The sequence below is a fragment of the Loxodonta africana genome, chromosome 10, assembly GCF_030014295.1.
Source record: "Loxodonta africana isolate mLoxAfr1 chromosome 10, mLoxAfr1.hap2, whole genome shotgun sequence".
Lineage (NCBI taxonomy): Eukaryota > Metazoa > Chordata > Mammalia > Proboscidea > Elephantidae > Loxodonta > Loxodonta africana.
In genome coordinates this window covers 110601228-110628047 of record NC_087351.1, presented here as the reverse complement: position 1 = coordinate 110628047, position 26820 = coordinate 110601228, and the positions used below count along the sequence as shown (strand labels likewise).

At 47.8% G+C, this 26820-nt stretch overlaps 1 protein-coding gene across 1 annotated transcript; it reads right to left on the bottom strand.

Moving 5' to 3' along the window:
- Positions 1-5586: 5586 nt before the first annotated feature.
- Positions 5587-11121, bottom strand: HSP90AA1 (heat shock protein 90 alpha family class A member 1). The gene is made up of 11 exons (XM_064292966.1): positions 10990-11121; positions 10365-10526; positions 9899-10265; positions 9427-9560; positions 8795-9115; positions 8415-8580; positions 8061-8251; positions 7791-7938; positions 7292-7560; positions 6668-7001; positions 5587-6374 (listed from the first exon to the last, which is right to left on the bottom strand). The coding sequence occupies exons 2-11, from the start codon at positions 10524-10526 to the stop codon at positions 6265-6267; spliced, it is 2202 nt and encodes a 733-aa protein (XP_064149036.1). The 5' UTR covers positions 10990-11121; the 3' UTR covers positions 5587-6264.
- Between the last annotated feature and the right edge of the window lie 15699 nt (positions 11122-26820).

Sequence of the window (26820 nt, the reverse complement as noted above, 5' to 3'; positions counted from 1 at the left end):
TTCAAGCTGTGTGTCAGCTTGGCTGGGCCATGATTCTCAGTGATTTGGCAGTTACGTAATGATGTAATTTGGCAGTTATGTAATGATGTAGTCATCCTCCATGATGTGATTTGATGTGATCAGTTAATCAGTTGTAAGGGGAGTTTCCTCGGGCGTGTGGCCTGCATCCAATATATATGGATGCTCTGGCAAAGCTCACTTGCTTGCTCTGGATCCTGATTCCAGCTCGTCACCATCTGATCTCTGATTTTTGGGACTTGAGCCAGTGGCCTGCTGTATTGCCTGCCATTCTTTGGGTTCGATGGCACCTGCAGCTACATGAGTCAGGAGTAGCCTCCAGCCTGACACCTGAGCCAAGGACTTGGGACTTGCCAGCCTGGACAACCATGTGGGCCATTTCCTTGAGATAAATCCCCTTGAGTATATATATATACACTTCACAGGTTTTGCCTCTCTAGAGAACCCAGCCTAAGACAGGCACCTTCCTCAAAAGATTCCAAACAAATGAGGTTCTATAACGTTGATGGGTATGTGGTGGTTCATACAGTAATCGCTTCTACTTAAAAAAAATAAAAATAAAAACAGCTTTATTAAGGTATAATTGTCATTCCATATACTTCACCATTTAAAGTGTACACTTTGATGATTTTTAGCATATTCAGAGTTACACCACTGTCACCACAATCAGTTTTGGAACATTTTCATTACCCCTAAAGGAAGCCCTGTATACATTGGCAGTCACTTTCCGTTTTGTGTCCCTGACCCCAGCCCTAGGTAACCACCAACTTGCTTTCTCTATGGATTTGCGTATTCTGGACATTTCATATAAATGGAATCATACAAATATGTGGTCTTTTGTGTCTGGCTTCTTTCACTCACCATAATGCTTTCCAGGTTCACCCATGTTGTAGCCTGTATCCGTACTTCATTCTTATTTATTGCTGAAGAATGTTCTCACGTACGTGTATATCACATTTTCTTTCTCTGCTCATTAGTCGATGGATAGTTGAGTTGTTTTCATTTTTCATCCAATTATGAATAATGCTGCTATGAACGGTAGAGTGTACAAGTTTTGGTGTGGACATGTTTTTCTTTCTCTTGGATATGTATTTTAGGAGTGAAATCACTGGCTCATATGTTAGCTCTGTTTAAGCTTTTGAGTCCGCCAGGCTGTTTTGCGAAGCGGCTGCACCATTTTGCATTCTCACCAGCAGAGTGTGAAGGTTCCAATTTCTCCAGCTCCTTGTCAACACTTGTTAATGTCTCCTTCTATTTTTGAATATGTTTGAAAATCTCCAAAATAGAACATTAAAAAATAAAAGAAATAATTAGATGCTGTTACGTATTGAACTGTGTTCCCCTAAATTGTGTGTTGGATTCCTTCTAATCTCACCTGTGGGTGCAATCCCATCTGGAAATAGGGGTTTCTTTGTTATGTTAATGGGGTCATATCAGTGTAGAGTGTGTCCTAAACCTAACCACTTCTGAGTTATAAGGAGCAGTCTAGATACAGAGACAAGCAAGCACAAAGCTGGGAAGATGGATGTGACATGAAGATTAAGGAGGACCGCCGTCGGGGTTTAGGAAGCTGAGACAAGGACCTCCCCCTAGAGCTGACAGAGAGAGAGCCTTCCTCTAGAGCTGGCGCCCTGAATTTGGACTTGTAGCCTCCTGAACGGTGAGAAAATAAGTTTCTGCTCTTTAAAGCCACCCACTTGTGATATTTCTGTTACAAGGGCACTAGGGAACTAAGACAGATAGCGAAAGTGAAAGCTTCTGTAAACTGTGAAGCGCTTAGCCTAATTTACTTATTTGACAAATACTGGGGTGTCTGCCATGTGCGCAGTTGTAAGGCTGGGTTTTATCTGGACCACCTAGGTGAAACAAACAGGCAAAACCCTCTGTCCTCAAACCTCACAGCAGGTCCTGTTTGCTCTCGGTAACCCCTCCACTGGAGGTGGAGCCGAGCCCAGGAAACTCATTGTCCTGGGACCCAGCCCAGGAGACAGGAGGCGGAGGGACAGGGGATCTCATGGAGGTGTGGCCTTATTCCCTGACTCTCATTTTTTTCATCTGAGAAATGACCTGGAGTGGGCTGAGATGCAGTAAGGGGCCACCGGGCATTAGCATGAACAATTATACGGTCCAACACATGGAACTGACTTACCAAATGTGGGTTACTCCTATGAAGGACGTGTCTGGACCCAGGCGAGGCCCAGGATAACGTTTAAGGTCCCCACGGTTAACGAGAGGCTGGCTGCTTCGCTTTACCTCCAACGTCGCCCGAGTTGCCGAGCAGGCAGCTCCGTGTCCCTTTCCAAGACCAAACACATGTGCCCTTGTAAGCCCCCTCGATCTGGGTATGCCCCCCGTTATGGATTGAATTGTGTCCCCCAAAAATGTGTGTCAACTTGGCTAGGCCAGGATTTCCAGTATTGTGTGATTGTCCACCATTTTGTCATCTGATGTGATTTTCCTACGTGTTGTAAATCCTGCCTCTCTGATGTTAATGGGGCAGGATCAGAGGTAGTTATGTTAATAAGGCAGGACTCAATCTACAGCATGAGGTTGTATTTTGACTCAATCTCTTTTGAGATATAAAAGAGAAGCTAGCAGAGAGACAGGGGGACCTCGTGACACCATAAAGAGGTGCTGGGAGTGGAGCTCGTCCTTTGGGCTCGGGGTCCCTGCGCTGAGAAGCTCCTAGTCCAGGGGAAGATTAATGACAGGGACCTTCTCCCAGAGCTCACTGAAGCAGAAAGCTTTCCCTGGGAGCTGGTGCCCCGAGTTTGGACTTCTAGGCTCCTAAACTGTGAGAGAATAAATTTCTGTTAAAGCCATCCACTTGTGGTATTTGTTATAGCAGCACTAGATGACTAAGACACACCCTGTCCCCGCTTCTCTCTGTATTGAAAGAAGTTGAAAGCCTGTCAGCTAGCATCAGCACTCACCTCCTTCCTGAGCTCCCCCAAGCTCTGCCCCTTGCTCTGTGCTTATCCCTCAATGGCGGCATTGATAGCTTTATGGCACTTGTCTCAGCTTAGCCTTGCTCTGCCAGCCCTCCCTCGAGGCCATCTACGTGGCCCGCACCACCCTGGTCTGTGGAAGGTGTTCCATAAGGCCTGGGTGAATGTATTCCGCCTGGCGGGGAGTTACTGAAGGTTTAGAGGATCATGAGATGGTGAGGGCAGAAGTTATCTAGGAAAACTTCCTGGAGGGGGCAAGGCCTAGGCTGGAGTTGCAAGATGGATGGCATTTGCAGGGTGAGAGATTACACTCGAGAACGATTTATGTGGTAGAAGCAGGCCTGGTAAACTAAGCTCGTAGGACAGGGAGGAACCTCCCTCAAATAGATGAGCCCTTGAATTTAAAAGCTCCATTTTCCAGCACTTGCTACATACCAGGCACCACTACCTAGAAAATGCCAGAAGACTCCCTAAAAGTCAGTGGTACAATGAGGTTAAGGAGGCCTGGGAGGTCCAGCCACTTGCTCAAGGTCCGGTTTGAACTCCAACTGATGGCCTTCCGTACCTTCGGGTTTTTTCATTTTTCAGCTTTATTGAGCTGTAATATACTGTAAAATTCACCCATTTTAGGTACACACCTGGATAGATTTTAGTAAATGCACACAGTTGTGCAGCCATCACCTAAACACAGAATGCTTCCAACACCCCCAAAGTTCCCTGGTGCCCCATGGCAGCCAACCCCCACTCCAACTCCCGGCCCCAGGCAACCACCTTTCTGTTGATATATCTCTGGCTTTTCTAGAAATTATACACAAATGAAGTCATATGGCATGTAGCCTTTTGTCTGGTTTCTTTCACATAGCATATTGCTTCTGAGGAAGACAACATCACAGTGATACTGAGCCTTCCAACACTCAACAGTCTGTTTACCTGCATCTTTCAGCAAAGCTTTGCAGTTTTCAGTGTACAGGCTTTGCGAATTTTTTTCCTCTTTTGTATGCTATTGTGAATGATTTTAAAAACAATTAAGTTTAAAAACAAGGAATTCTTCAAAATTAAATTATCCACGGTTTGTTCCTACTAGTCTTTTGTATGTTAATCTCATCCTGTGATTGCTAAATTCATTTATTCTAGAACCATCTCTGTAGGTTCCTTAGTGGTTGTCTACGCAGACACCCGTGTCACCGGCAAATAGTCTTATTTATCCTTGCTAATCTGTCCACATCTTTGCTTTCCTGTTCATCACTTTGGCAGGATGGGACTAGATATGAGGTCTTGAAGCACAAGTGGACCTGGAAGCAGACACAAGACTTCCAGGCCGTGTGTCAACAGTGCACACTCAGCGGTGCTGTCAAACGGTTCAACTTTCCACCCACTGTGCTGGGTCCGTTTCCTCTATGGTCACAGTCCCCAGCACAGGGGCTCCTGGGCATGAGTTCCAGATGCCCCCATTTGCCACAAAAGCTTCCCCAGTAACCAGGGAGGTCCTTTATACAAAAAGTCTCAATTTATTCTCTCAAATGCCTGTTGCTTTTAACGGAGTCTCATGTTCTAGTACTAGACACTGGGAAAAAAGTGAAATAAAATCTACTCCTTGGCCTTTTTGCCGTTCAATGCCTTTTAAGCCTCAAGCTTTCCCCTAGCTGACAGCACATTTCAGTAAGCAGTGGATCTTACAGCTACTGCCACCTCGATCTAATTCCTTTTGCTTATCATGTAAGAAAAAATTCCTGTCTCGGAGGCTTGGAAGGATTAAGGGCAATTACTACTTATCAAACACATGGCATTTAATGAGCACCAGGACTGGGACCTTGTATGATACTGTAATACCTGCCAAAGCCAGAACCCGTATTAGGCAGAAAGCTGTCAGAAGAGGCAAACTCAAATATAGTACACTAAAATGAGCCATGGAAAGGTAGGACCGCACTGTCTCCAATGTGGAAAACTTCCGAGGCCCGGAAAAACAAGGCAGTCCCGTCAGAGTTCCAGCTCTCACGGGTTTCACTGTATATAGAACTCCAAGTCTTCCCCCACACATTACATCACTGTCACCTACTTGGACCACATGTTTTATACACATGTGGGTCTTTGCTTCAGGGTTCTTCCAAGTTCTCTACCAGAAAACTTCGCTTAACATTACTACCTCCACACAGAAACCTTACTAGGCTCGGCTGTGTGGTCCATCGGAGACCCATGGCCGCCCCCTCATCTACTGACCCTCTGATACCCTTAGCAATCCTTACATCTGGCCCCGAGTCTGCATGAAGAAACAAAACGATTAAGGTAACTTCAAGAGGTATGGCTTGAGGTGGATCTTGCAATTGAAGAAACTTAACAGAGACTTAAAAGGCCACACAGTAAGGGGTCTATATTCAAAATGGATGGTACGGACAAAGAGCAGGCCTGTTCCTTGTTTTCTTTCTCCTTCCTGACTACAACACACCCACCTCCCCGACCTGCACCTAGCTGGTCCACCCCAGGGCGAGTACACGGACATCTCCTTCCACTAGACCCACACCCGTAAAATCTGTTGCAGAAATGACATCATGCCTACCACTTGCATATTCGGGGGCCACCCTGTTACCTAAAACCCCTCCAAAAGACAAAACATATCCACACGTTTCTTTTAAACTTAACTGTATTTATTACATCATTTGACGCAGCAGGTGACCTGGGAACTACACGTCCACTCACAAGCTCGGCGGGGTTACTTTTCACACTGCCTTTACAATGACCTAGACAGGCGCAAAATTTTGCTACTCTAATCAATACATTTTTCTTTGGAAACGAGCCCTATGGATACTTAGGTCCCATCAAGTTGGGTCAGTGTAGCATACTAATTTCTAGCCTAGTACATGCAGAGTTGGTAACTACGAGAGATGAAGGCTTAAAAACAAGATCCTAAAAGGTGAAACCCGAGTTATTTTAACAAAGACTTCTTTTAAACATCAAATTATATCTCAAACACCTCAGTGACAAAAATTTGGCTAAGGAATCTGCTCAATATCTAAACACTTTGGAGCACTCAGTTAACATGAGGTTACACACACCTTACGACAACGTTACCTCCATCTGTTAAATAAGCCAACGTGAAACTAGAGACATTACTCTGCTTTAGTGCCGAAAGTGTCACAGCATCACACTTAAAAGCAGAAAAAAATCTTATCTTCCCCTTATTGTCATGCCATACACATTTTTAAAATGTTAACAAAAATAAAGAAAAGAATCCTTAAAAATATATCAGAGGGAATGAAGACAAAAGTATCGCACACGTGTACAGCGATTCCTCGGGCAGAGCTCAGTCAACTTCTTCCATGCGCGACGTGTCGTCGTCTCCTTCGAGGGGCGGCATTTCTTCAGCGACAGCAGCACTGGTATCGTCAGCAGTAGGGTCATCTTCATCAATACCTTTTTGGGAACAAGGTCGTCAGATTAAAACAATTTCTTACAGCCGAGTTAGCCTAGTTATTAGCTGCTCTACACCCACACCCACTTTGAAAGAGTGAGCAAGAACAGAGCAGCTGCAACTGCTTTCCTTTCAGTTGGCCCTTCTCATAAACCCCGTGACTAAGGTGAGACTACCTCTCCCCCGCTGGACAACACAATCCCACTTTTTTCCAAGGAGCTGAGATTACCCCCTCCTCTCTACAGGCCCAGTTAGTTTCTCTGGCTTACTAACAGGCTGTCAGGGCACAGCTTACCCAGACCAAGCTTGATCATCCTGTAGATCCTGTTAGCGTGTGTCTGGGGGTCCTCTAGACTAAAGCCAGAGGACAGGAGGGCGGTCTCATAGAGCAAGATGACCAGATCCTTCACAGACTTATCGTTCTTGTCGGCCTCAGCTTTCTGCCGCAAGGTCTCAATGATGGAATGATCCGGATTTATCTCCAGGTGCTTCTTTGCTGCCATGTAGCCCATTGTCGAGTTGTCTCTTAGGGCCTGAGCCTTCATGATTCTTTCCATATTTGCCGTCCAGCCGTACGTGCTGGTGACAATACAGCATGGGGACGTGACCAATCGGTTTGACACCACCACCTGTAATCACAACAATGTAAATGGTGAGGAAACCTAGACAGGTTATTTCAACTTCTTAGCGCTAATAGCTCGGTTGTGAAATGCAATCCAAGGAATTCAAGTTTTGAAACTACTGATGGATCAAAAACACCATTTTCAATTTTACTACAAATGCAGGAGTCCAAAGCTTTTTCTCCTTTACGTTAAGAGCACTTACAAGGAAAAAAAAGTATGTATAACTTAATTTGAAGGAACCCCTTAGGGAAGTATCAAAAATTAAAAAATGTAGAGACGTTATTTTACTCACGTACCTTTTCAACTTTTTTCTCCAAAATGTCTTTCATGATTTTGCAGAGGTTTTCAAACTTTGTTTTTTTCTCCTCTTGTTTCTTTTTCTCGTCTTCGTCTTCTGGAAGTTCCAGACCCTCTTTGGTGACTGACACTAAGGTCTTCCCCTCAAATTCCTTCAGCTGTTGGACACAGTACTCATCGATGGGCTCGATCATATAGATCACCTCTAAGCCATGCTTCCGGAGCCGTTCCACAAAGGCCGAGTTAGCAACTTGGTCCTTGGTTTCACCTGAAATAACGTGAACAGTTACTTGCTCTTTCCTGCTGTCTAGCCCGGTCAGATGCTCAGCAGATTTAAGCACACAGGCAGCGGCCGGCTCAAGAAATCAGCATCTCCTGTACAGCAACACCAACTGTGCTCACTGATATGTGGTGCCACGTGGGGAGCAAACACCCCACGGGCCACCTATGGGGTTACCAAAACAAAGTGATGGGATGCTAACCTTTACTGTTCCTTACCGGTGATGTAGTAAATGTGTTTCTGGTTCTCCTTCATTCGGGTGCAGTAGTCCTTGAGGGAAACCATCTCATCACCTGAAGCCGATGTGTAGTATCTTAACAGCTCAGAGAGCTTCTTCCGATTTTGAGAGTCTTCGTGTATCCCGAGCTGAAAGACAACACAAGTGTTAGTTTTAAGAAAACTTCCCCTACGTTAAAAAAAAAAAAAAAAAACTGAGAACGTGGGAAACTACTTTGAAAAACGCTAACGGGTCAAACGTGTTTACCAACCTTAATGTTTTTAGAGAACTGCTCGTAAAACTTTTTGTAGTTCTCTTTATCTTCTGCCAGTTCAGTGAAGAGTTCTAAGCACTTTTTGACCAAGTTCTTCCTGATAACTTTCAAAATTTTGCTTTGTTGCAACATCTCACGGGAAATATTTAGAGGGAGATCCTCAGAGTCCACCACGCCTCTAATGAAATCTGGGGGGAGAAAAAAAAGACCAAACACACTCAAGTACCAAACTGACAAATACGTAAACGTGTGAATATAAACACGTTTCTTCCATATATTAAAACTTAAAGAACTTGGGACCTGACAACTTCTGTACATCAGTGACCACCCTTCATCTCCAATCATACTTACTCAGGTACTCAGGAATTAGCTCCTCACAGTTATCCATGATGAAAACTCTGCGTACATACAATTTAATATTGTTCTTTTTCTTTCTGTTTTCAAACAGGTCAAACGGAGCACGTCTTGGGACAAAGAGAAGGGCTCTGAATTCTAGCTGTCCTTCAACTGAGAAATGCTGCAATTACAACAAACACAACTCACTAAAAATGCCAATGCACAACGCAAGTGACTTTTACTCAAAGCTCCATTACCCCAGCAGGTAGACTGACAGCTACATCAACCAAAAGCACTTTGGAGAAAGGAAAAAGTTCACAGTACCTGACCTTCCAATTTTAGACAGACTATCTAGCAGGGGCAGATTAGTTTTGAAGCACTCAGCCCTCACTCACCTTCACAGCCAAGTGATCTTCCCAGTCATTGGTCAAGCTCTTATAAAATTCTCCATATTCTTCATTGGTAATATCATCAGGATTTCTGGTCCAAATGGGCTTTGTTTTGTTGAGTACCTCTTGGTCGATGTACTTTTCCTTTATCTTCTTTTTCTTCTTCTTGTCACCATCCTTTTTCTCTTCTTCCTCTTCATCAGAACCAACATCTTCTATTTCAGGCTTATCATCGGACTCCTTTTCTTCTTTTTCTTTCTCTTCCTCTTTCTCTTCCTTTTCTTCAGCCTCATCATCACTCACTTCTTTATCTCGTTCTTTCTCCACCTCAAAAAGACATGAAATCACATTATCCCTGCATTCCAGAACTAAAAAACAGGCTAAAAAGAATAAAACCCAAGTTAGCTAACCAAACTGAGAAACGCTAAGTAGCCAAAAACTTTTCATCAGTACTTAATTATCTACTTAATAGCTCTAAATACTTTGACAGGACTGAGTAAACTGTTGCTTAGTCTCCAAAAAAGCTTCAAATTAATCTAGAAAATGGTACTAGGCCTTCTCCTCATCAACAAACGTTGAGAACTAAAAGTCAATGGTCTACACGGAGACATTCACTTTGCAGCTATGTAGGAACTTACAAAGAGAGTGATCGGATAACCAATAAACTGGGAATGTTTCTTCACTATCTCCTTCATTCTTCTCTCCTCCAAGTACTCGGTCTGGTCTTCTTTCAGATGCAGAATAACCTTGGTTCCACGGCCGATGGGTTCACCTTTAAGTGAACAATAAGACAAAGGGACTCAACTTCAATCTTTCAGCCCAATTACAAAAAAAATTAACTCAGCTCTTAATGCCAGTCAAAAAGAATGACCATAGCTAATCCTCCAATTATGACTACGAAGCAGGATACCATTATTACAGTAAGCCTCCCACAGCAGTTAACCACCTTGCTCTAAATAACCAGCACACCAGACACTAGTAAGTGCTCCCTAGTTGGCGCCTGACTACATGGGGCAAAGAGCATTCACAAATTTCACAGCAACCTCTGGATGCTAGAGTACCTACAGTACCCCCCAACCCCCGACATAAGCCCACCCACCAGGTGCCTACCTGTGTCTGTCCTCACTGTGAAAGACCCTCCTGCCGAAGACTCCCATGCATACTGTTCATCATCATTATGTTTGGTGATCACGGTCACTTTCTCAGCAACCAAATATGCAGAATAAAACCCCACACCGAACTGGCCAATCATGGAGATGTCTGCACCAGCCTGCAAAGCTTCCATGAACGCTTTGGTACCCGACTTGGCGATGGTACCAAGATTATTGATCAAGTCGGCCTTGGTCATCCCAATTCCAGTGTCCACAATCGTGAGGGTTCGGTCTTGCTTGTTGGGAATGAGATTAATATGTAGCTCTTTCCCAGAATCCAGCTTACTGGGATCCGTCAAGCTTTCGTATCTAATTTTGTCCAGAGCCTATTCATCAAAAAGACGTTATCGTCAAACACACTGCCCCCAAAATGCGGACATTTACGCTAAAACAATAACCAAACTGTGGCCTGAAAAGAGACTTACATCTGATGAATTTGAAATCAGCTCCCTCAGAAAGATTTCTTTGTTGGAGTAGAATGTATTGATGATCAAGGACATCAACTGAGCGATCTCGGCCTGGAAGGCGAACGTCTCCACCTCCTCCTCCTCCATGGGCTGGTCTTGGGTCTGGGTCTCCTCGGGCATCTGGGGAGGACACGGCGCAGCGTGAACACCGCACTACGGGCGCGGCCGGGTCCCCGCCGTCCGGCGGGCGTTGCTGGCGCCCCGTTTCAGCGAGATCTGGGGAGACCGGGCGCCGGGGCCGGCTGACAAAGGATGACCTCATTCCGAGCGGGGAGCTGCGGGCGGCGTGTGCGCGCTCGCGGAGGCCGCTTCGGGCAACGGGCGCCGCTCCCGGCCGTGGGGACGCCGCCATGAGCCCCGCCGGGGGTCCCCGCGACGCGGCCAGCGGAGGAGCAGCCGGACGGGCGCCCCCGAGAAAGGATCCCGCGGCCGGCGGCCCCTCCCCCACCGCGCTCCAGAACATTCGCGGACCCGGCCGGCCGGGGGAGGCCACGCAGGCCGCCCCGAAACGTGGGCCGAGGGGCCGCGGCTGGACTCGCCCGGAGGCCCCCCGCCCCCCAGGGACCCCCAAACGCCCCCTCACCTTGGCGAAAGGACGGCACGGGCTCCGAGACACAGCGGCACCAGGACGCAGAAGCAACTGGCGCGCCGCCCCCGCGCCTCCCTTATATAGACGCGGGCCCGCCCAGCGCGCGGCGCCTTTTCCAGAAGCCTCCCGAACCTTCCGGAAGAACCCTCCCCAACCGCCGCCGCGGCCGCGCGCCCACGCATGCGCTCTGGCCCGCAGCCCCTCCCCGGCCCCTCCGTTGGCGGACCGCCGCGCCGCCCCAGTGCGCCTGCGCGGCCCGGAAAGCTCGGGCACAGCTCCGCGCTTCTGGGGCCCGGCCGCCCGCCCGGGCGCTCCGCCCCCGCCGCCGCCGCCGGGCGCCCTCCCCGGAACTCCCCCCCCGCCGTCCCCGGGCGCCCTCCCCGGAACTCCCCCCCCGCCGTCCCCGGGCGCCCTCCCCGGACCCCCCCCCCCCCGCCGTCCCCGGGCGCCCTCCCCGGAACCCCCCCCGCCGTCCCCGGGCGCCCTCCCCGGAACCCCCCCCGCCGTCCCCGGCGCCCCGTTTCTCCCCCAAAGCTGTCCCATGGGCTCCGCCCCCACTTCGGCCACGCGACCTGCTGGTTTCCCGCCTGCCCGCGCCCTCCGAGCCCGGGGCCGTGGGCCCGAATAATGAGCGCGCGTGGCCATGTTGTAAATTAGAAAGTCCCCGGTTGTCTACACTTCGGACACCTCAGGGTCTGCAGCCGCCGGGGCAGCGCTTTGGTGGCCGGGTTAGGGGCCTGGGGCAGCGATTGAGGGGCCTGTTCGGGGCTTAGGGGTCTTGTGCTGGGTTTGGGGGCACTGGAACCCGGGGTCTGGCGCCCCCGCCCCGCTGGTTCGCCTTCTGGGGTGTCGTTATACTGGGGGCCAGGGCTCGAGCTGCAGCAGCGGGTGGGTGGTTCGGGGGGCTGGCCCAGGATGGGGCGTAAGTGAGGGGTGACGGGGCAGGCGGACAGTGGATACGAGGCAGACTGGCCCCCGTTTCTGACGCTCACTAGAAGGAAGCCCGGGAGGAGAGATCATTTTTGGACAAGAGGTGGCCCTCGGGGGTCCGGTGGCGGGTGATCCTGTGGCCTAGGAGGGAGCGAGGAGCGCCGAAGCCGGTCATTCGGGTGGTCTGCAGCACCCATTGCCACAGGGATCCCCGAAGACAGGCCTCCGCTGGGATTTCGGGGCTCCTTTCCCACCGGAAGGTCAGTGGGCTGCCCTGACCGCCTGTCCGTATGCCCCACTATGCGCAGGGGGAGCAGCGAGGAGCCTTGGTTAAATGACTAGCGTGAGGGCCCCAGCCGCATTTGCAGTCCTCTGTAAAAGGTGTTAAGACCACATCCTTCACACTTCGGGGTTCCTTCCGTCTGGAATTCTGGGATTTAGTGAACAAATTCATGTTCACCCAGCTAATCGTTACGTCATGATTTTTTTTTTTTTTTTTAACTTAATAAGGTGTATCCTTGCGAAGTACTTAACTCACGGCTTGGGTGATTAACTTAGCCCAAAAGCCAATTTTTAAATGGGAATTCCCCAAGTGTTTTGAACAATGCCAGATCAGAGTTGAAAGAATCTTGGGGAGGTAGGTGCCTTAGACATTGTCCAGGTCAACACCTTAGTCTTGCCCAGGACACAGGGTTGGTGTCCAAGCACCCCTACCGGCCCACTTCCCTGCCTCAGTCCCCTCCCTCACAAACGCATCCCTTTTCCTGGGTTCTTTGTTCCTGGCTTTTCCCACTATTGACCCTCTTCTATTTCTTATATTTGAGGGCCCCGCACAACCCTCAGAAACCCTGGTGGTGTAGTGGTTAAGTGCTATGGCTGCTAACCAAAGGGTCAGCAGTTTGAATCCGCCAGGCGCTCCTTGGAAACTATGGGGTAGTTCTACTCTGTCCTATAGGGTTGCTATAAGTCGGAATCGACTCGACGGCACTGGTTTGTTTTTTGTTTTTTTTTAAGTTTATACAATCTCTGGAAGCTCCTTACGTGTGAAGTGTGTTTAACCCAGGTCCAATGGGTGTGGGTGCGAACCACCGGTTAGGTTAGCTTGTTTACAAAGTTCACTCTCTCCACTTCCTTATCTCTAGGGAAACAGCCTTTCCTGCTAAACTCAGCCTTTCCTGAAGCAGGGTTTTCAAACCGGAGTAGAACTGCCCCATAGAGTTTCCAAGGACTGGTGGTGTATTCCAACTGCCGACTTTTTGGTTAGCAGCTGTGTGCTCTTAACCATTGCGCCACCAGGGGGAACTTTCTTTATAAGGTAGTTCTATTCTGTCCTATAGGGTTGCTATAAGTTAGAATTGACTAGACAGTAATGGGTTTGGTTTTTTGGGTCTTAATCTTTACCAGAGCTCTGCTGGGTGGGTTTGAACCGCCAACCCTTAGGTTAGTAGCTGAAGACAAACCACTTGTGTCACCCACGGACCTGTGTGAGTGCAATGTCTGTTATATGCACCTATGTATGCGTTGATAATGTGTCTAAAGTACTTGAGGCAAGTCTCACCATCTTTGCTTCTGAGGAGCATTCTGGCTGTACTTCCTCCGAGACCTGTTTGTTCTTCTGGCAGTCCATGGTATATTCAGTATTCTTCTCCAACACTAATTCACCAGCATCAATTCTTCTTGGCTCTTCCTTATTTCCTTACTCATCGTCCAGCTTTCGCATGCATATAAGGCGATTGAAAATAACCATGGCTTGGGTCAGGTGCACCTTAGTCCTTAAAGTGACATCTTTGTTGTTTTTTTAATGCTTTGGGTCTTTTGCAGTAGGTTTGCCCAGTGCAATATGATGTTTGATTTCTTCGCTGCTGCTTCCGTGGGCGTTGATTGTGAATCCAAGTAAAATGAAATCCTTGACAACTTCAGTATTTTCTCTGGTTATCATGATGTTGCTTATTGATCCAGTTATGAGGATTTTTGTTTTCTTTATGTTGAGGTGTAACCCATATTGGAGGGTATAGTCTTTAATCTTTGTCAGTAAGACATGTTATCTTGTTAAGTAGAGGGACAGTGAAAACGAGGAAGACCCTCAATGAGATGGGTCGATACCGAGGCTCCAACAATGGGCTCAAACATAGGACTGATTGTGAGGATGGTGCAGGCACGGGCAGTGTTTCATTCTGTTGAGCATAGAGTTGCTATGATGACTCAGAACCAGCTCGAAGGCACCTAACAACATACACGTGCTGGGTCATGCTGTAAATGCATGTCTTACCGCGGGATATGTTTGAATGTTCTAGACATGTTTTCCATGCAGCCTGGGCCGGGGAGCAAGGGAGGATTGAGAGGGAGAGGAAGCAGAAGGGGTGAGGGGTGGTTGGTATCTGTAGGCTCCTGTTGCTACTTTCACCGGTGCAGAGCGTTGACCACCCGGTGAGCCCTGCCTCCACCCATCCTGTCCTGTCACCCCCCGCACCTGGCACCTGGGCCCCTCCTGACATGGAGACTTGCTCGCCCTTTCTTCCCATCCAGCTTCTGCCATTGCCCAGGAGGTTTAAGATTTCTTAGAGATGAACTGTTCACCTCCCTGGCCCTGAAGTTATTTGACCCCATTTGTGGCTACCGGTTGTTGGGGGGGGTCACTTGCCCTGCCGCCCACTCAACAAACTCACCCCGAGGTCACTTCCTGGATCTCATTGTCACCAGGAACCATTGCTTCCTTGCAAGTCCAACTTTAAATTTCTCCCTCCTTGCAAACCTCTGGCCCTTCCAGCTTTCTCCCCACTCAGCTGCTAAATAAAGGATGTTTCAAGCCCTGACTTCCTGTCTCAGAATCATTCCACACTGTTGACTGCCCTTCTCCGCTTGAGTCGCTCTGCGTTGGGTTTTCACATCCTTTAGCAGGCCTTGGGGCAGAGCGCCCCCAGGTGGTCCTGGGCCGCTGTGCAGGTGATTCACCGTAGAGCTTTGGCCAGGATTCTAGCTCCACACCTGCATGCAGAGCTCATGAGCACCCCATACCTGACTGGCCCTCTCCCAGGGCCCCTAGCCAGGTGACTGCCCGCCATCTTCCAGAACCTCATGCATCTCCACAGGGGAGCCGGCACTGAGCTCTGCCATGCTCTCCATCTTCCTCCCCCACCCTGTCCCCACAACCACCTGCTCACCCCTGGATGACCTCTGCAGCCAGGGTGAGGGTCTAGAACTCCTATCTGACCCCATCAGTCCTTCCTCCATACCCCCTCCTCCAAAATCCTCACTCCCAGGAGAAAGGCACAGCCCCCAACCAGGCCACGAGGCCCTGCATGTTCCCCCCCACCCTCCCCCTACTCAGGGCCAGCACTCCCCTTCTCTCACGCCTCATTCTCCATCACCTGCCCCACAGGCTGTGACACTCTGTCCCCTCTGCTCTCTGTTCTTATGAGTAACTCCTAAGGGACCTTCGCATCTTAGCTCACGTGACCCTACCCCACCCCAAACTCTGCTTCCTACTGGGTCAAAATCTCTCTTATAAAGGGGTTCTCAGAACAGGGGTGGAGGAGTGGGCACCTCTTCTTCCAGTGCTCATCCCAGTTGCATTTCACATTTGTCTGTGGACCAGCCTGGCTGTGGCTCCTGGGTCTGCCTCGGTACAGGTCTGGAGCACATGAACACTGCCTGCTTCATCAAGCCCCCCAGCCGTGGGTTCTCCCGGTGGCCCCGGATCAGCCCATGCGTTCTCTGTTCTTTTTCTACCCAGCCTTCTCCTACACCTCACCAGTCCTGCAGACTTAACTCCTCAACATTTGCTGAGGTTGTCCCCAGGTGCTCTTGCCATGATGGAAATCTGGCCAGGTCCCTCCCCCAGGTGAAACTTCCAGTAGCCCTCAATTAAGCTGGGACACCAGGCCTGGGTTCTGGATCTACATGACCTCTCTTCGAATCTTGGCTCCGCCCCTGCCTAGCTGTGTGACCTGGGGCAAGTCACTTAAACTCTCTGTGCCTCAGGTTTAGCACCTATAAAAAGGGGAGGAGAATAACTTCCTGCAAGGTAGTTGTGAGGCTTAAATGAGTCCATTCTGCTTCCAGAAATGGTGCAGAACAGGGCCTGGCACACGGTAACTGCTATTTATGTGTCTGCTAAAGTAAAAGCCCTTCTAGGGTCTACCCGGAAACCCTGGTGGTGTAGCAGCTAAGCGCTATGGCTGCTGAACCAAAAGGGTGGCAGTTCAGATCCATGAGGCGCCCCTTGGAAACTCTGTGGGGCAGCTCTGCTCTGTCCTATAGGGTCGCTATGAGTTAGAATCAACTCGATGGCAATAGGTTTGGTTTTTTGGTTTTAGGATCTACCCAGAGTCCCAGGTGGCACAAATGGTTTAGCCCTTGACTACTGTCAAGAAGGTTGGTGGTTTGAACCCACCCAGAGGCAGCTCCAAAGAAAGGCCTGGTGATCTGCTGCCTCCTAAAGGCCACAGCTGTGAAAACACCATGGAGCGGTTCTGCTCTGCACCTGTGGGGTCCTCATGAGTTAGAATCAACTCCGTGACAACTGACAACAAAACCTGTCCTCATCTACACCCGAAGAGATTTATTCACCCCAGCACACAGTTTCTTTTGTTGTTGTTGTTGTGCTTTAGGTCAAAGTTTACAGCTCAAGTTAATATCTCATACAAAAATTTATACACATATTGTTTTGCGACATTAGTTGCAATCCCCAAAATGTGACGGCACACTCACCCTTTCCATTCCAGGTCCCCTGCGTCCTTTCAACCAGTTCCTGTCTCTTCCTGCCTTCTCTTCCTGCCTGCGGAGAGGAACCATGCATTTGGTCTCATGTATCTGATTGAACTAAGAAGCACACTCCTCAGGAGCGTTACTTTTTGTTTTATAGTCCTGTCTAATCTTTGTCTGGAAACCCTGGTGGCGTAGTGGTTAAGCGCTACAGCTGCTAACCAAAAATTTGGCAGTTTGAATCCACCAGGCGCTCCTTGGAAACTCTATGGGGCAGTTCTACTCGAAGGCGATGGGTTTGGTGTGAAGTGTGGCTTGGGGAATGGTTTCGGTTCTGGGTTAACAGAGTGACTGGGGGCCGCAGTTTCAGTTCTACTCGAAGGCGATGGGTTTGGTGTGAAGTGTGGCTTCGGGAATGGTTTCGGTTCTGGGTTAACAGAGTGACTGGGGGCCGCAGTTTCGGGGGCTCCTCCAGTCTCTGCCAGACCATGAAGTCTAGTCTTCTGATGTGAATTTGAGTTCTGCTCCACACTTTTCTCCTGCTCCATCCAAGACTCTCTGTTGTGCTCCCCGTCAGGGCGGTCATTGGCGGTAGCCAGGCACCAGCTAGTTCTTCTGGTCTCAGGCTGGTGGAGTCTCTGGATTATTTGGACTTTTAGTCTCTTGGGCTGATATTTTCCTTGTGTCTTTGGTGTTCTTCATTCTCCTTTGCTCCAGCTGGGATGGAACCAACTGATGCATCTTAGATGGCCGCTCGCTAGCTTTTAAGACCCCGGATGCCACACACCAAAGTGTGATGCAGAACATGTTCTTAATAAACTTTACTATGACAATTGACCTAGGTGTTCCCCAAAACTATGGTCCCCAGGCCCCAGCCCCAGCTACTCTGTCCCTCAAATGATGTTTGGTTGTGTCCAAGAAACTTCTCAGCTTTTGCTTTGGTCCAATTGTGGCACACAGTTTCTGAATTTATCCTCTGACTCTATGAGGTAGATGGCCTTAGTCCCACTATACAGAGAACATTGAGGCTTAGAAGAGGTAAGTCCTTTACTTAGGGATCACTCAGAGAGTGAGGGCCCCCTGGCAGTCATACGCTGCTCTAGGTCACAAATTTTTATACCTTGTGTTTTCATTTTCTCGTGGTTCAAAATGCTTTCTAATTTCCCTTTTGATTTTTTTTTTCTTTGACTCATGGGTTATTTAGAAATGTGTGTGTGTGTTTGTGTTTTTCCCAAATATTTGGGGGTTTTCCAGATGTCCTTTTGTTATTGGCTATTTTTTTCTCAATTTTATTTATTTTGATGTTACTGAGAATCTACACAGCAAACCATACAGCAGCTCAACAGTTTCTACATGTACGATTTAGTGACATTGATTACATTCCTCAAGTTGCGCAACCATTCTTACGCCCCTTTTCTGAGTTGTTCCTCCCTCATTAACATAAACTCACTGCCCCCTAAGGTTCCTGTGATCATTAAGGTTGTGTGTCAACTTGGCTGGGCCATGATTCTCAGTGGTTTGGCAGTTATGATGTAGTTTGGTAGTTGTATGATGATGTGATCACTTCCATGATGAGATTTGATATTGTGTGATCACCTCCCATGATGGGTTCTGCTGTGAGTAGCCAACTGGTTGAAAGGGAGTTTCCTTGGGAGTGTGGCCTGCATCCAATATAGGTGGACTCTCTGGCAAGGCTCTTGAGTTTTTGCTCACTCTGGGTCCTGCAGTTGGCTCCTGTTCATCTGATCTCCAGTTCTTGGGACTTGAGCTAGCAGCTTACCCGCAGTCTTGCCTGCCAACTTGGGATTCATCGGTCCTCAACGCCTGTGAGCAAGAGCCCTGCTGTCTTACCTGCCAGTCCTGGGTTTGCCAGCCCCCGTGGCTACATGAATCAGGAGAAGCCTCCGGCCTGATCCAAGGACTTGGGACATTCTAGCTTCTACAACTGTGTGAGCCATTTCCTTGATATAAATCTCTCTATATAAGTATTTATGTAGTTTACTGGTTTTGTTTCTCTAGAGAACCCAGCCTCAGACAGTTCCTACCTAATTTTTCAAGTTGGCTGTTGTCAATTTCATCCCATATAGTTCTTAAAAGAGCATAATGCTCAAGGAAGGAGTTTTTTACTAGTTAAGCTACTGTTCAGTTTTAAGATGATTTCAAGGGATATTTTTGGTTTAAAGTTTAAAGATTATCTCAGAGCAATAGTTTCAGCGGTTCATCTGCCCTCCATAACTCCAGAAAGTCTAGAGTCCATGAGCATTTGAAATTTTGCCTGCATTTCCCCCCTTTCGATCAGGATTCTTCTATGGAATCTTTGATCCAAATGTTCAGTAATGGTAGCAGGACACCACCCAGTCCTTCTGGTTTCATGGCAAAGGTGGTAGTTGTTCATGGAGGCAGTTAGCCACATCTTCTGTATCCTCTTCCTATTCCTGACCTTCCTTCTTTCTCTGTTGCTGCAGGTGAATTGAGACCAAATGTTGTGTCTTGGATGGCTGCTGGCAAGTTTTTAAGACCCCAGGCGCTATGCAGCAAACTAGGAGGTAGAACAGAAGCCCTAAACACATCATTAGTCCAATTAACTGGGATGTCCCATTAAACCGTGACCCTAGACCCCCAAACCAAGGAAACAAATCCCATGAGGTGTTTGGCTGTACATAAGCAGCCTCAGCAGCTACATTTTGTTGTTATTGTAAATTGTTATTGACTTCTGATATTTAATTCCACTATGGTCAAGAAACAAACTTTGTGCGATTTGAACTCTCTTAACTTTATTGGGACTCATTTTATGGCCCAGAATATGGGCTATCTTGGTAAATGTTCTGTATACAAAATAATTATGCTGAAGGAAAGATACCAGTCATTTATAGAAAACTCTCGAAAATGCAAACTATAGTGACAAAAAGCAGACCAGTGGCTACTTTAGGGTGGGGGCAAGCAGGAGCAGGAGGGCAGGATGACAAAGGGGCAGGAGGAAACTTTTGGAGGTGATGTTATGTTCTCTACCTTGATTGTGCTGATGGTTTTGTGGGTATACACGTACGTCACAACATGTTAAATTGTACTTAAACACTTGCAGTTTATTGCATGTCAGTTATATCTCATAAAGCGGTTTTTTGTGTGTGTGTGTGTTTTAAGTTGATGTCGTTTAGCACAACCCTTGGAGAATGTTGGAGAAATGTTCAGAACCAAGGTACAATTTCATGGGAACATGCAGTGGTTCGTACTTTGCAAAGGAGAATCAGTCATTGGCGTCAGTTAAAACCCAGGTCTGGAGCCCAGCTATGGGTCCCGGCCCTGCCACCCCCTGGTTGTGTGGCCTTAAGCAAGCTGCACAACCTCTTTGTACTTTGATCTTCTCATCTCTAAAGTAGGCATGGTAAGGGTAAGAGTGTGGGGACCTGGCCCATCCTGAGTGCTGAGGAGGGACGCTGCCTTCTGTTGGGGAGAACAGGAGAAAGGGTGGCCTACACCTGCAGCCGAGGCTGCTGGGCAGCCACTGGACCATCTGAGCTTGCGCCCATCATTTGGTCTTGCAGGAGGCCAGGGAGTGATGAGCGGACACCCAGAACATTCACTGGCACAACTTCTACATTTACAGTTTAAGGACACTGATTACATGCCATGCCACCATTATTGCTATCCTTTTTCAAAATATTCCACCACCATTAACAAAAACTCAGTGCCCTAAACAAAAACTCTTTCTTCTCCCCCATAATCTTTGGTCCCCAGATATTTGCTTATTTCACGTAAGTGAGATCATATAGTATTTGTCCTTTTGTGACTGACTTATTTTGCTCAGCATGTTTTCAAGGTTCATCCATGATGTGGCCTGGGGACTTTGTTTTTCTTTATGGCTGCATCACTGGTCATTTCGATAACAAAAATATGGTGTCTTACTGTTGGCTAGCAATGTTTACTTCTTACCTATTTGCTGAAAGCCCACGTTTAGCCCAGGGAGGCAGCAAGGCCTCTGGTGGAGACGGCGTGGAAGCAGAGCCACACAAATGCGTGATGTGTAAACTAGTGGGGCTGGGAGAGGTGCTGCCTGATGGTCCCTGGGGGCTTCACTGGGGGCTGGGGGAAGGTGGGTGTTAACTGCCATCAGGGAGGGTCCCCAAGGCTTGTGACTCAATCTAGAAGGAACACCAGGAGTTGGCCAGGGGAGAGCAAGGAGGCCAGAGGTGGAAATACAAATCGAAGCTGGGGAATTCCTTCAGGGTGATGAGGATAGAACCCATGTGGGGGTAAGGAGGGCAGCCTGAGCTGAAGCAAGAAGTGGGCTGGGCCACCTCGCAGTGCTGTGGCAGGGGGCTGAGATGTGGCCGCCAAGGGTCAGCCCTGTGTCTACTCTGCCGCCCTGTGGATAGAGGACAAGGACAGGCCCAGAGACCTGAGGAGGCTGCCTCGTAGAGGTGGGGGTGGAGGAAGGGCCAACTCAGCAGGCGCCAAGGAGAGGGGGGTACAGGACAGCCCACCATCGTGTGCAGAAAGTGTCCAGAAGAGGAGGCTGAACCCACCAAATTGGAACCCCTTGGCCCCAAGGAAGCAATTAACCTTTGGCGCCATCTACTGGCCAGTTAGTTGGACTTTTTTGGGGCCTCCAATAGGAAATGGCTTTGATGTTTAGGAATTTCATTGTCTCTTCATTTACTGCGAAGGAACTAGAGAATTAGGAAAATGACAATTAGGAAAGTGAGCTCTAGTCTAGATCACCGTCATTTTTATCTCGCCCTGAGAAGTTCGTGGTAAAGCTCCTTCCAGTCGTTCACTGAGGAGGAGGAAAGCTGTCGCTGTCAGTAACCAGAGAGAGAACCCTTTCCTTGCCCACTGCCACTGAGTCAGTTCTGACTCATAGCGGCCCTATTTATAGGTATAGGACAGAGTAGAACTGCCCCATCGGGTTTCCAAGGCTGTCATCTTGACGGAAGCAGACCGCTCCATCTTTCTCCACCGGCTGGTATGTGTGAACTGCCAACTTTTCAGTTAGTAGTTGAGCGCTTAACCACTGTGCCCCCAGGGCTCCTTAGAGAACAGGAGGCAATTTTTTGAAATTAAACATATATTTTTTTATATGGAGTTTACTGAAGAAAGACTGGAGAGTAAAAAAGAAGCAAAAATTTGAATGCCGCCGAGTCTCAGGATGGAGAGGGCCAGGGGGGTGTCCAGCCCCCCCCGCACTGGCTCCTCAGCCTGAGGATCACTTTTGGGAGGTGGCAACGAGGCCACCCACTGCTGCTCACCTCTCTGTCCTGGCCAACACAAGAGCAGAGCCCCTTAGGCTGAGGCCCACCCTCATGATGCAGTCTCTTGTCTGGCCTGTGAAAGAGCAGGCTCGGCTCACCTCACAGTTACCCAGAGGAGCTGTTTATCCTCAGAGACCTCCCGGGCGTGGGTGGGTCAGAAACTGGAACTGGAGGAGGAATCAGCAGATGGCATGTCCCTGGGGGCATCCCTAGGTGTTACAAATGGTTCCTGAGCTTGGCTACTAACCAAAAGGTTGGAAGCTGAAGTCCACACAGTGGTACCTTGGAAGAAAGGCCCGGTGATCTATTTGAAAACCCTATGTAGCACAGTTCTACTGCGACATACATGGGGTCGCTGTGAGTTGGAGTCAACTTGATGGCAACTGGTTGGTTATATCTCTGGCTGGTCCAGGAGCAACAATTCCTTTCTTTCTGCCCTGAGCCAGGGGTCACTTACCTGGCAGGACACTACCCATGTGACCACTTGACCAGGTGGTGGCACCTTGGCATAGCCACCTTGCCATGAGCGGGGTGTCATTTTTGGCATTGGCTCCTGTAGGATCTTGGGCTGGGCTGGCTCTACCAGGCCCTCTATAACCTCTCACCTCCAAACCCTGCAGGAAAGGGCCCTCCCCTTCACCCCCAGCATTCTGCTATTTCATAGCTGTGAGCCTTTCCCCTCCTAGTCCTGCCTGGGAAACTCCTGCTCCGCCCTGAAGAGTAGCTCAGCATTGCCCTTCAGGACTGCCTGCCCTGCCCCAGTTCTGTCCTTGGATGAATGAGGAGTGCTTCAGGGATGACAGGCTGTCTGACGTTTGGGGCCAGGCACTTCTCTCTAAGCCTTGATTTCCTCATCTGTAAAATGGGGATTCCCCCACATGTCTCTCAGTTTGTCGTACTGTGGGGGCTTGGGTGTTGCTGTGATCCTGGAAGCTATGCCACTAGGATTCAGATACCAGCAGGGTCACCCATGGAGGACAGGTTTCAGCTGAGCTTCCAGACTAAGACAGACTAGGAAGAAGGACCCGGCAGTCTACTTCTGGAAAGCATTAGCCCGTGAAAACCTTACGAATAGCAGCTGAACATTGTCTGATATAGTGCTGGAAGATGAGCCCCCCCCAGGTTGGCAGGCGCTCAAAAGATGACCGCGGAAGAGCTGCCTCCTCAGAGTAGAGTCGACCTTAATGACGTGGATGGAGTAAAGCTTTCGGGACCTTCATTTGCTGATGTGGCACGACTCAAAATGAGAAGAAACACCTGCAAACATCCATTAATAATCCGAACATGGAATGTACGAACTATGAATCTAGGAAAATTGGAAATCATCAAAAATGAAATGGAACACATAAACATTGATATCCTAGGCATTAGTGAGCTGAAATGGACTGGTATTGGCCATTTTGAATTGGACAATCATATAGTCTACTACGCTGGGAATGACAACTCGAAGAGGAATGGTGTTGCATTCATCGTCAACAAGAAGGTTTCAAGATCTATCCTGAAGTACAACGCTGTCAGTGATAGGATAATATCCATACGCCTACAAGGAAGACCAGTTAATACGACTATTATTCAAATTTACGCACCAATCACTAGGGCCAAAGATGAAGAAATAGAAGATTTTTATCAGCTGCTGCAGTCTGAAATTGATCGAATGGGCAATCAAGATGCATTGATGATTACTGGCGATTGGAATGTGAAAGTTGGAAACAAAGAAGAAGGATCAGTAGCTGGAAAATATGGCCTTGGTGATAGAAACAATGCCAGAGACCAAATGATAGAATTTTGCAAGACCAACGACGACTTCATTGCAAATACCTTCCTTCACCAACATAAACAGTGACTATACACATGGACCTCGCCAGATGGAACACACAGAAATCAAATTGACTACATCTGTGGAAAGAGACGATGGAAAAGCTCAATATCATCAGTCAGAACAAGGCCAGGGGCTGACTGTGGAACAGACCATTAATTGCTCATATGCAAGTTCAAGCTGAAACTGAAGAAAATCAGACCAAGTCCACGAGAGCCAAAATATGACCTTGAGTATATCCCGCCTGAATTTAGAAACCATCTCAAGAATAGATTTGACGCATTGAACACTAGTGACTGAAGACCAGATGAGTTGTGGAATGACATCAAGGACATCATCCATGAAGAAAGCAAGAGGTCACTGAAAAGACAGGAAAGAAAGAAAAGACCAAGGGGGATGTCAGAGGAGACTCTGAAACTTGCTCTTGAGTGTCGAGCAGCTAAAGCAAAAGGAAGAATTCAGGAAGTAAAAGAACTGGACAGAAGATTCCAAAGAGTCTCTCGAGAAGACAAAATAAAGTATTATAATGACATGTGCTGCAAAGATCTGGAGATGGAAAACCAAAAGGGAAGAACATGCTTGGCGTTTCTCACGCTGAAAGAACTGAAGAAAAAATTCAAGCCTCAAGTTGCAACAGTGAAGGATTCCATTGGGAAAATATTAAATGATGCAGGAAGCATCAAAGAAGATGGAAGGAATACACAGTCATTATACCAAAAAGAATTAGTCAATATTCAACCATTTCAAGAGGTGGCATATGATCAGGAACCGATGGTACTGAAGGAAGAAGTCCAAGCTGCTCTGAAGGCATTGGCGAAAAACAAGGCTCCAGGAATTGATGGAATATCAATTGAGATGTTTCAACAAACAGATGCAGCGCTGGAGGTGCGCACTCGTCTATGCCAAGAAACATGGAAGACAGCTTCCTGGCCAACTGATTGGAAGAGATCCATATTTATGCCTATTCCCAAGAAAGGTGATCCAACTGAATGTGGAAATTATAGAACAATATCATTAATATCACACGCAAGCAAAATTCTGCTGAAGATCATTCAAAAACGGCTGCAGCAGTATATTGACAGGGAACTGCCAGAAATTCAGGCCGGCTTCAGAAGAGGACGTGGAACCAGGGATATCATTGCTGATGTCGGATGGATCCTGGTTGAAAGCAGAGAATACCAGAAGGATGTTTACCTGTGTTTTATTGACTATGCAAAGGCATTCGACTGTGTGGATCATAACAAACTATGGATAACACTGTGAAGAATGGGAATTCCAGGATACTTAATTGTACTCATGAGGAGCCTTTACATAGATCAAGAGGTGTGTGTCAGGGTTGTATCCTTTCACCATACCTATTCAATCTGTATGCTGAACAAATAATATGAGAAGCTGGACTATATGAAGAAGAACGGGGCATCAAGATTGGAGGAAGACTCATTAACAACCTGCGTTATGCAGATGATACAACCTTGCTTGCTGAAAGTGAAGAGGACTTGATGCACTTACTAATGAAGATCAAAGACCACAGCCTTCAGTATGGATTACACCTCAACATAAAACAAAAATCCTCACAACTGGACCAAAGAGCAACATCATGATAAACCAAGAAAAGATTAAAGTTGTCAAGGATTTCATTTTACTTGGATCCACAATCAACACCCATGGAAGCAGCAGTCAAGAAATCAAAAGACACATTGCATTGGGTAAATCTGCTGCAAAGGACCTCTTCACAGTGTTGAAGAGCAAAGATGTCACCCTGAAGACTAAGGTGCGCCTGACCTTAGCCACGGTATTTTCAATCGCATCATACGCATGTGAAAGCTGGACAATGAATAAGGAAAACCGAAGAAGAGTTGGCGCCTTTGAATTGTGGTGTTGGCGAAGAATATTGAATATACCACGGACTGCCAAAAGAACAAACAAATCTGTCTTAGGAGAAGTACAACCAGAATGCTCCTTAGAAGCAAGGATGGCGAGACTGCATCTTACATACTTTGGACATGTTGTCAGGAGGGATCAGTCCCTGGAGAAGGACATCATGCTTGGCAGAGTACAGGGTCAGGGGAAAAGAGGAAGACCCTCAACGAGGTGGATTGACACAGTGGCTGCAACAATGAGCTCAAGCATAACAACGATTGTGAGGATGGCTCAGGACCGGGCAGTGCTTCATTCTGTTGTGCATAGGGTCGCTATGAGTCAGAACCGACTCGACAGCACCTAACAACAACAACAACAAAAAATGGTGATTGGAAGGGGGCAGCTATGCCAAGTGATCTTGTAAAGCCCCTTCCAGCTCTGTCATAATGTGGTCCTCAGTCCTTGCACTCGAGAACAGATTGCCTAATGTAGACATGAATTATTAAATAGCACTGAGCAGTGACTGAGTGACTGGAAACTTCCACGCGTCGCAAACACACTATACTACCTTCTCCCGAGTTAGGGCAGACAGGCATTAAGCAAATGTTTTACTTAACTAATTGTTGTTGTTGTTGTTAGGTATCGTCAAGTCGGTTCTTATAGCGACCCTATGCACAACAGAACGAAACACTGCCGGGTCCTGAGCCATCCTTACGATCGTTGTTATGCTTGAGCTCATTGTTGCAGCCTCTGTGTCAATCCACCTCGTTGAGGGTCTTCCTCTTTTCCGCTGACCCTGTACTCTGCTAAGCATCATGTCCTTCTCCAAGGACTCATGCCTCCTAACAACATGTCCAAAGTACCTAAGACGCAGTCTCGCAACCCTTGCTTCTAAGGAGCATTCTGGTTGTACTTGAAGAATTTGACGCCTTTGAATTGTGGTGTTGGCGAAGAATATTGAATATACCATGGACTGCCAAAAGAATGAACAAATCTGTCTTAGAAGAAGTACAGCCTAACTAATCATGTCCTCATTAATGTGTTGTGGCAAATCATAAGGCTGAGTTCATAGTCCAAGTTGATACTGGATTTATAATGAGAACCAATTTTAATTTCTGAGCTAATTCACAGTGTGGCATTCTGAGCAGCACTGTAACAGCTGATAGTATGTGGCCTATAAACTCAAAACCCTCTCAACTTTGTATTTCACTTAAAAAGGAAGAAAAGTGAATACACCCCACACAAATTTCAGCCAACATTCAGCCC

Coding starts and splice junctions, on each gene's coding strand:
- HSP90AA1 (XM_064292966.1), bottom strand. CDS start 10,526: ATGCCCGAGGAGACCCAGACCCAAGACCAGCCCATGGAGGAGGAGGAG. Junction 9,561..9,898: donor CACAGTGAGGACAGACACAG/GTAGGCACCTGG, acceptor GTTCACTTAAAG/GTGAACCCATCGGCCGTGGA. Junction 6,375..6,667: donor GATGATCAAGCTTGGTCTGG/GTAAGCTGTGCC, acceptor GTTCCCAAAAAG/GTATTGATGAAGATGACCCT.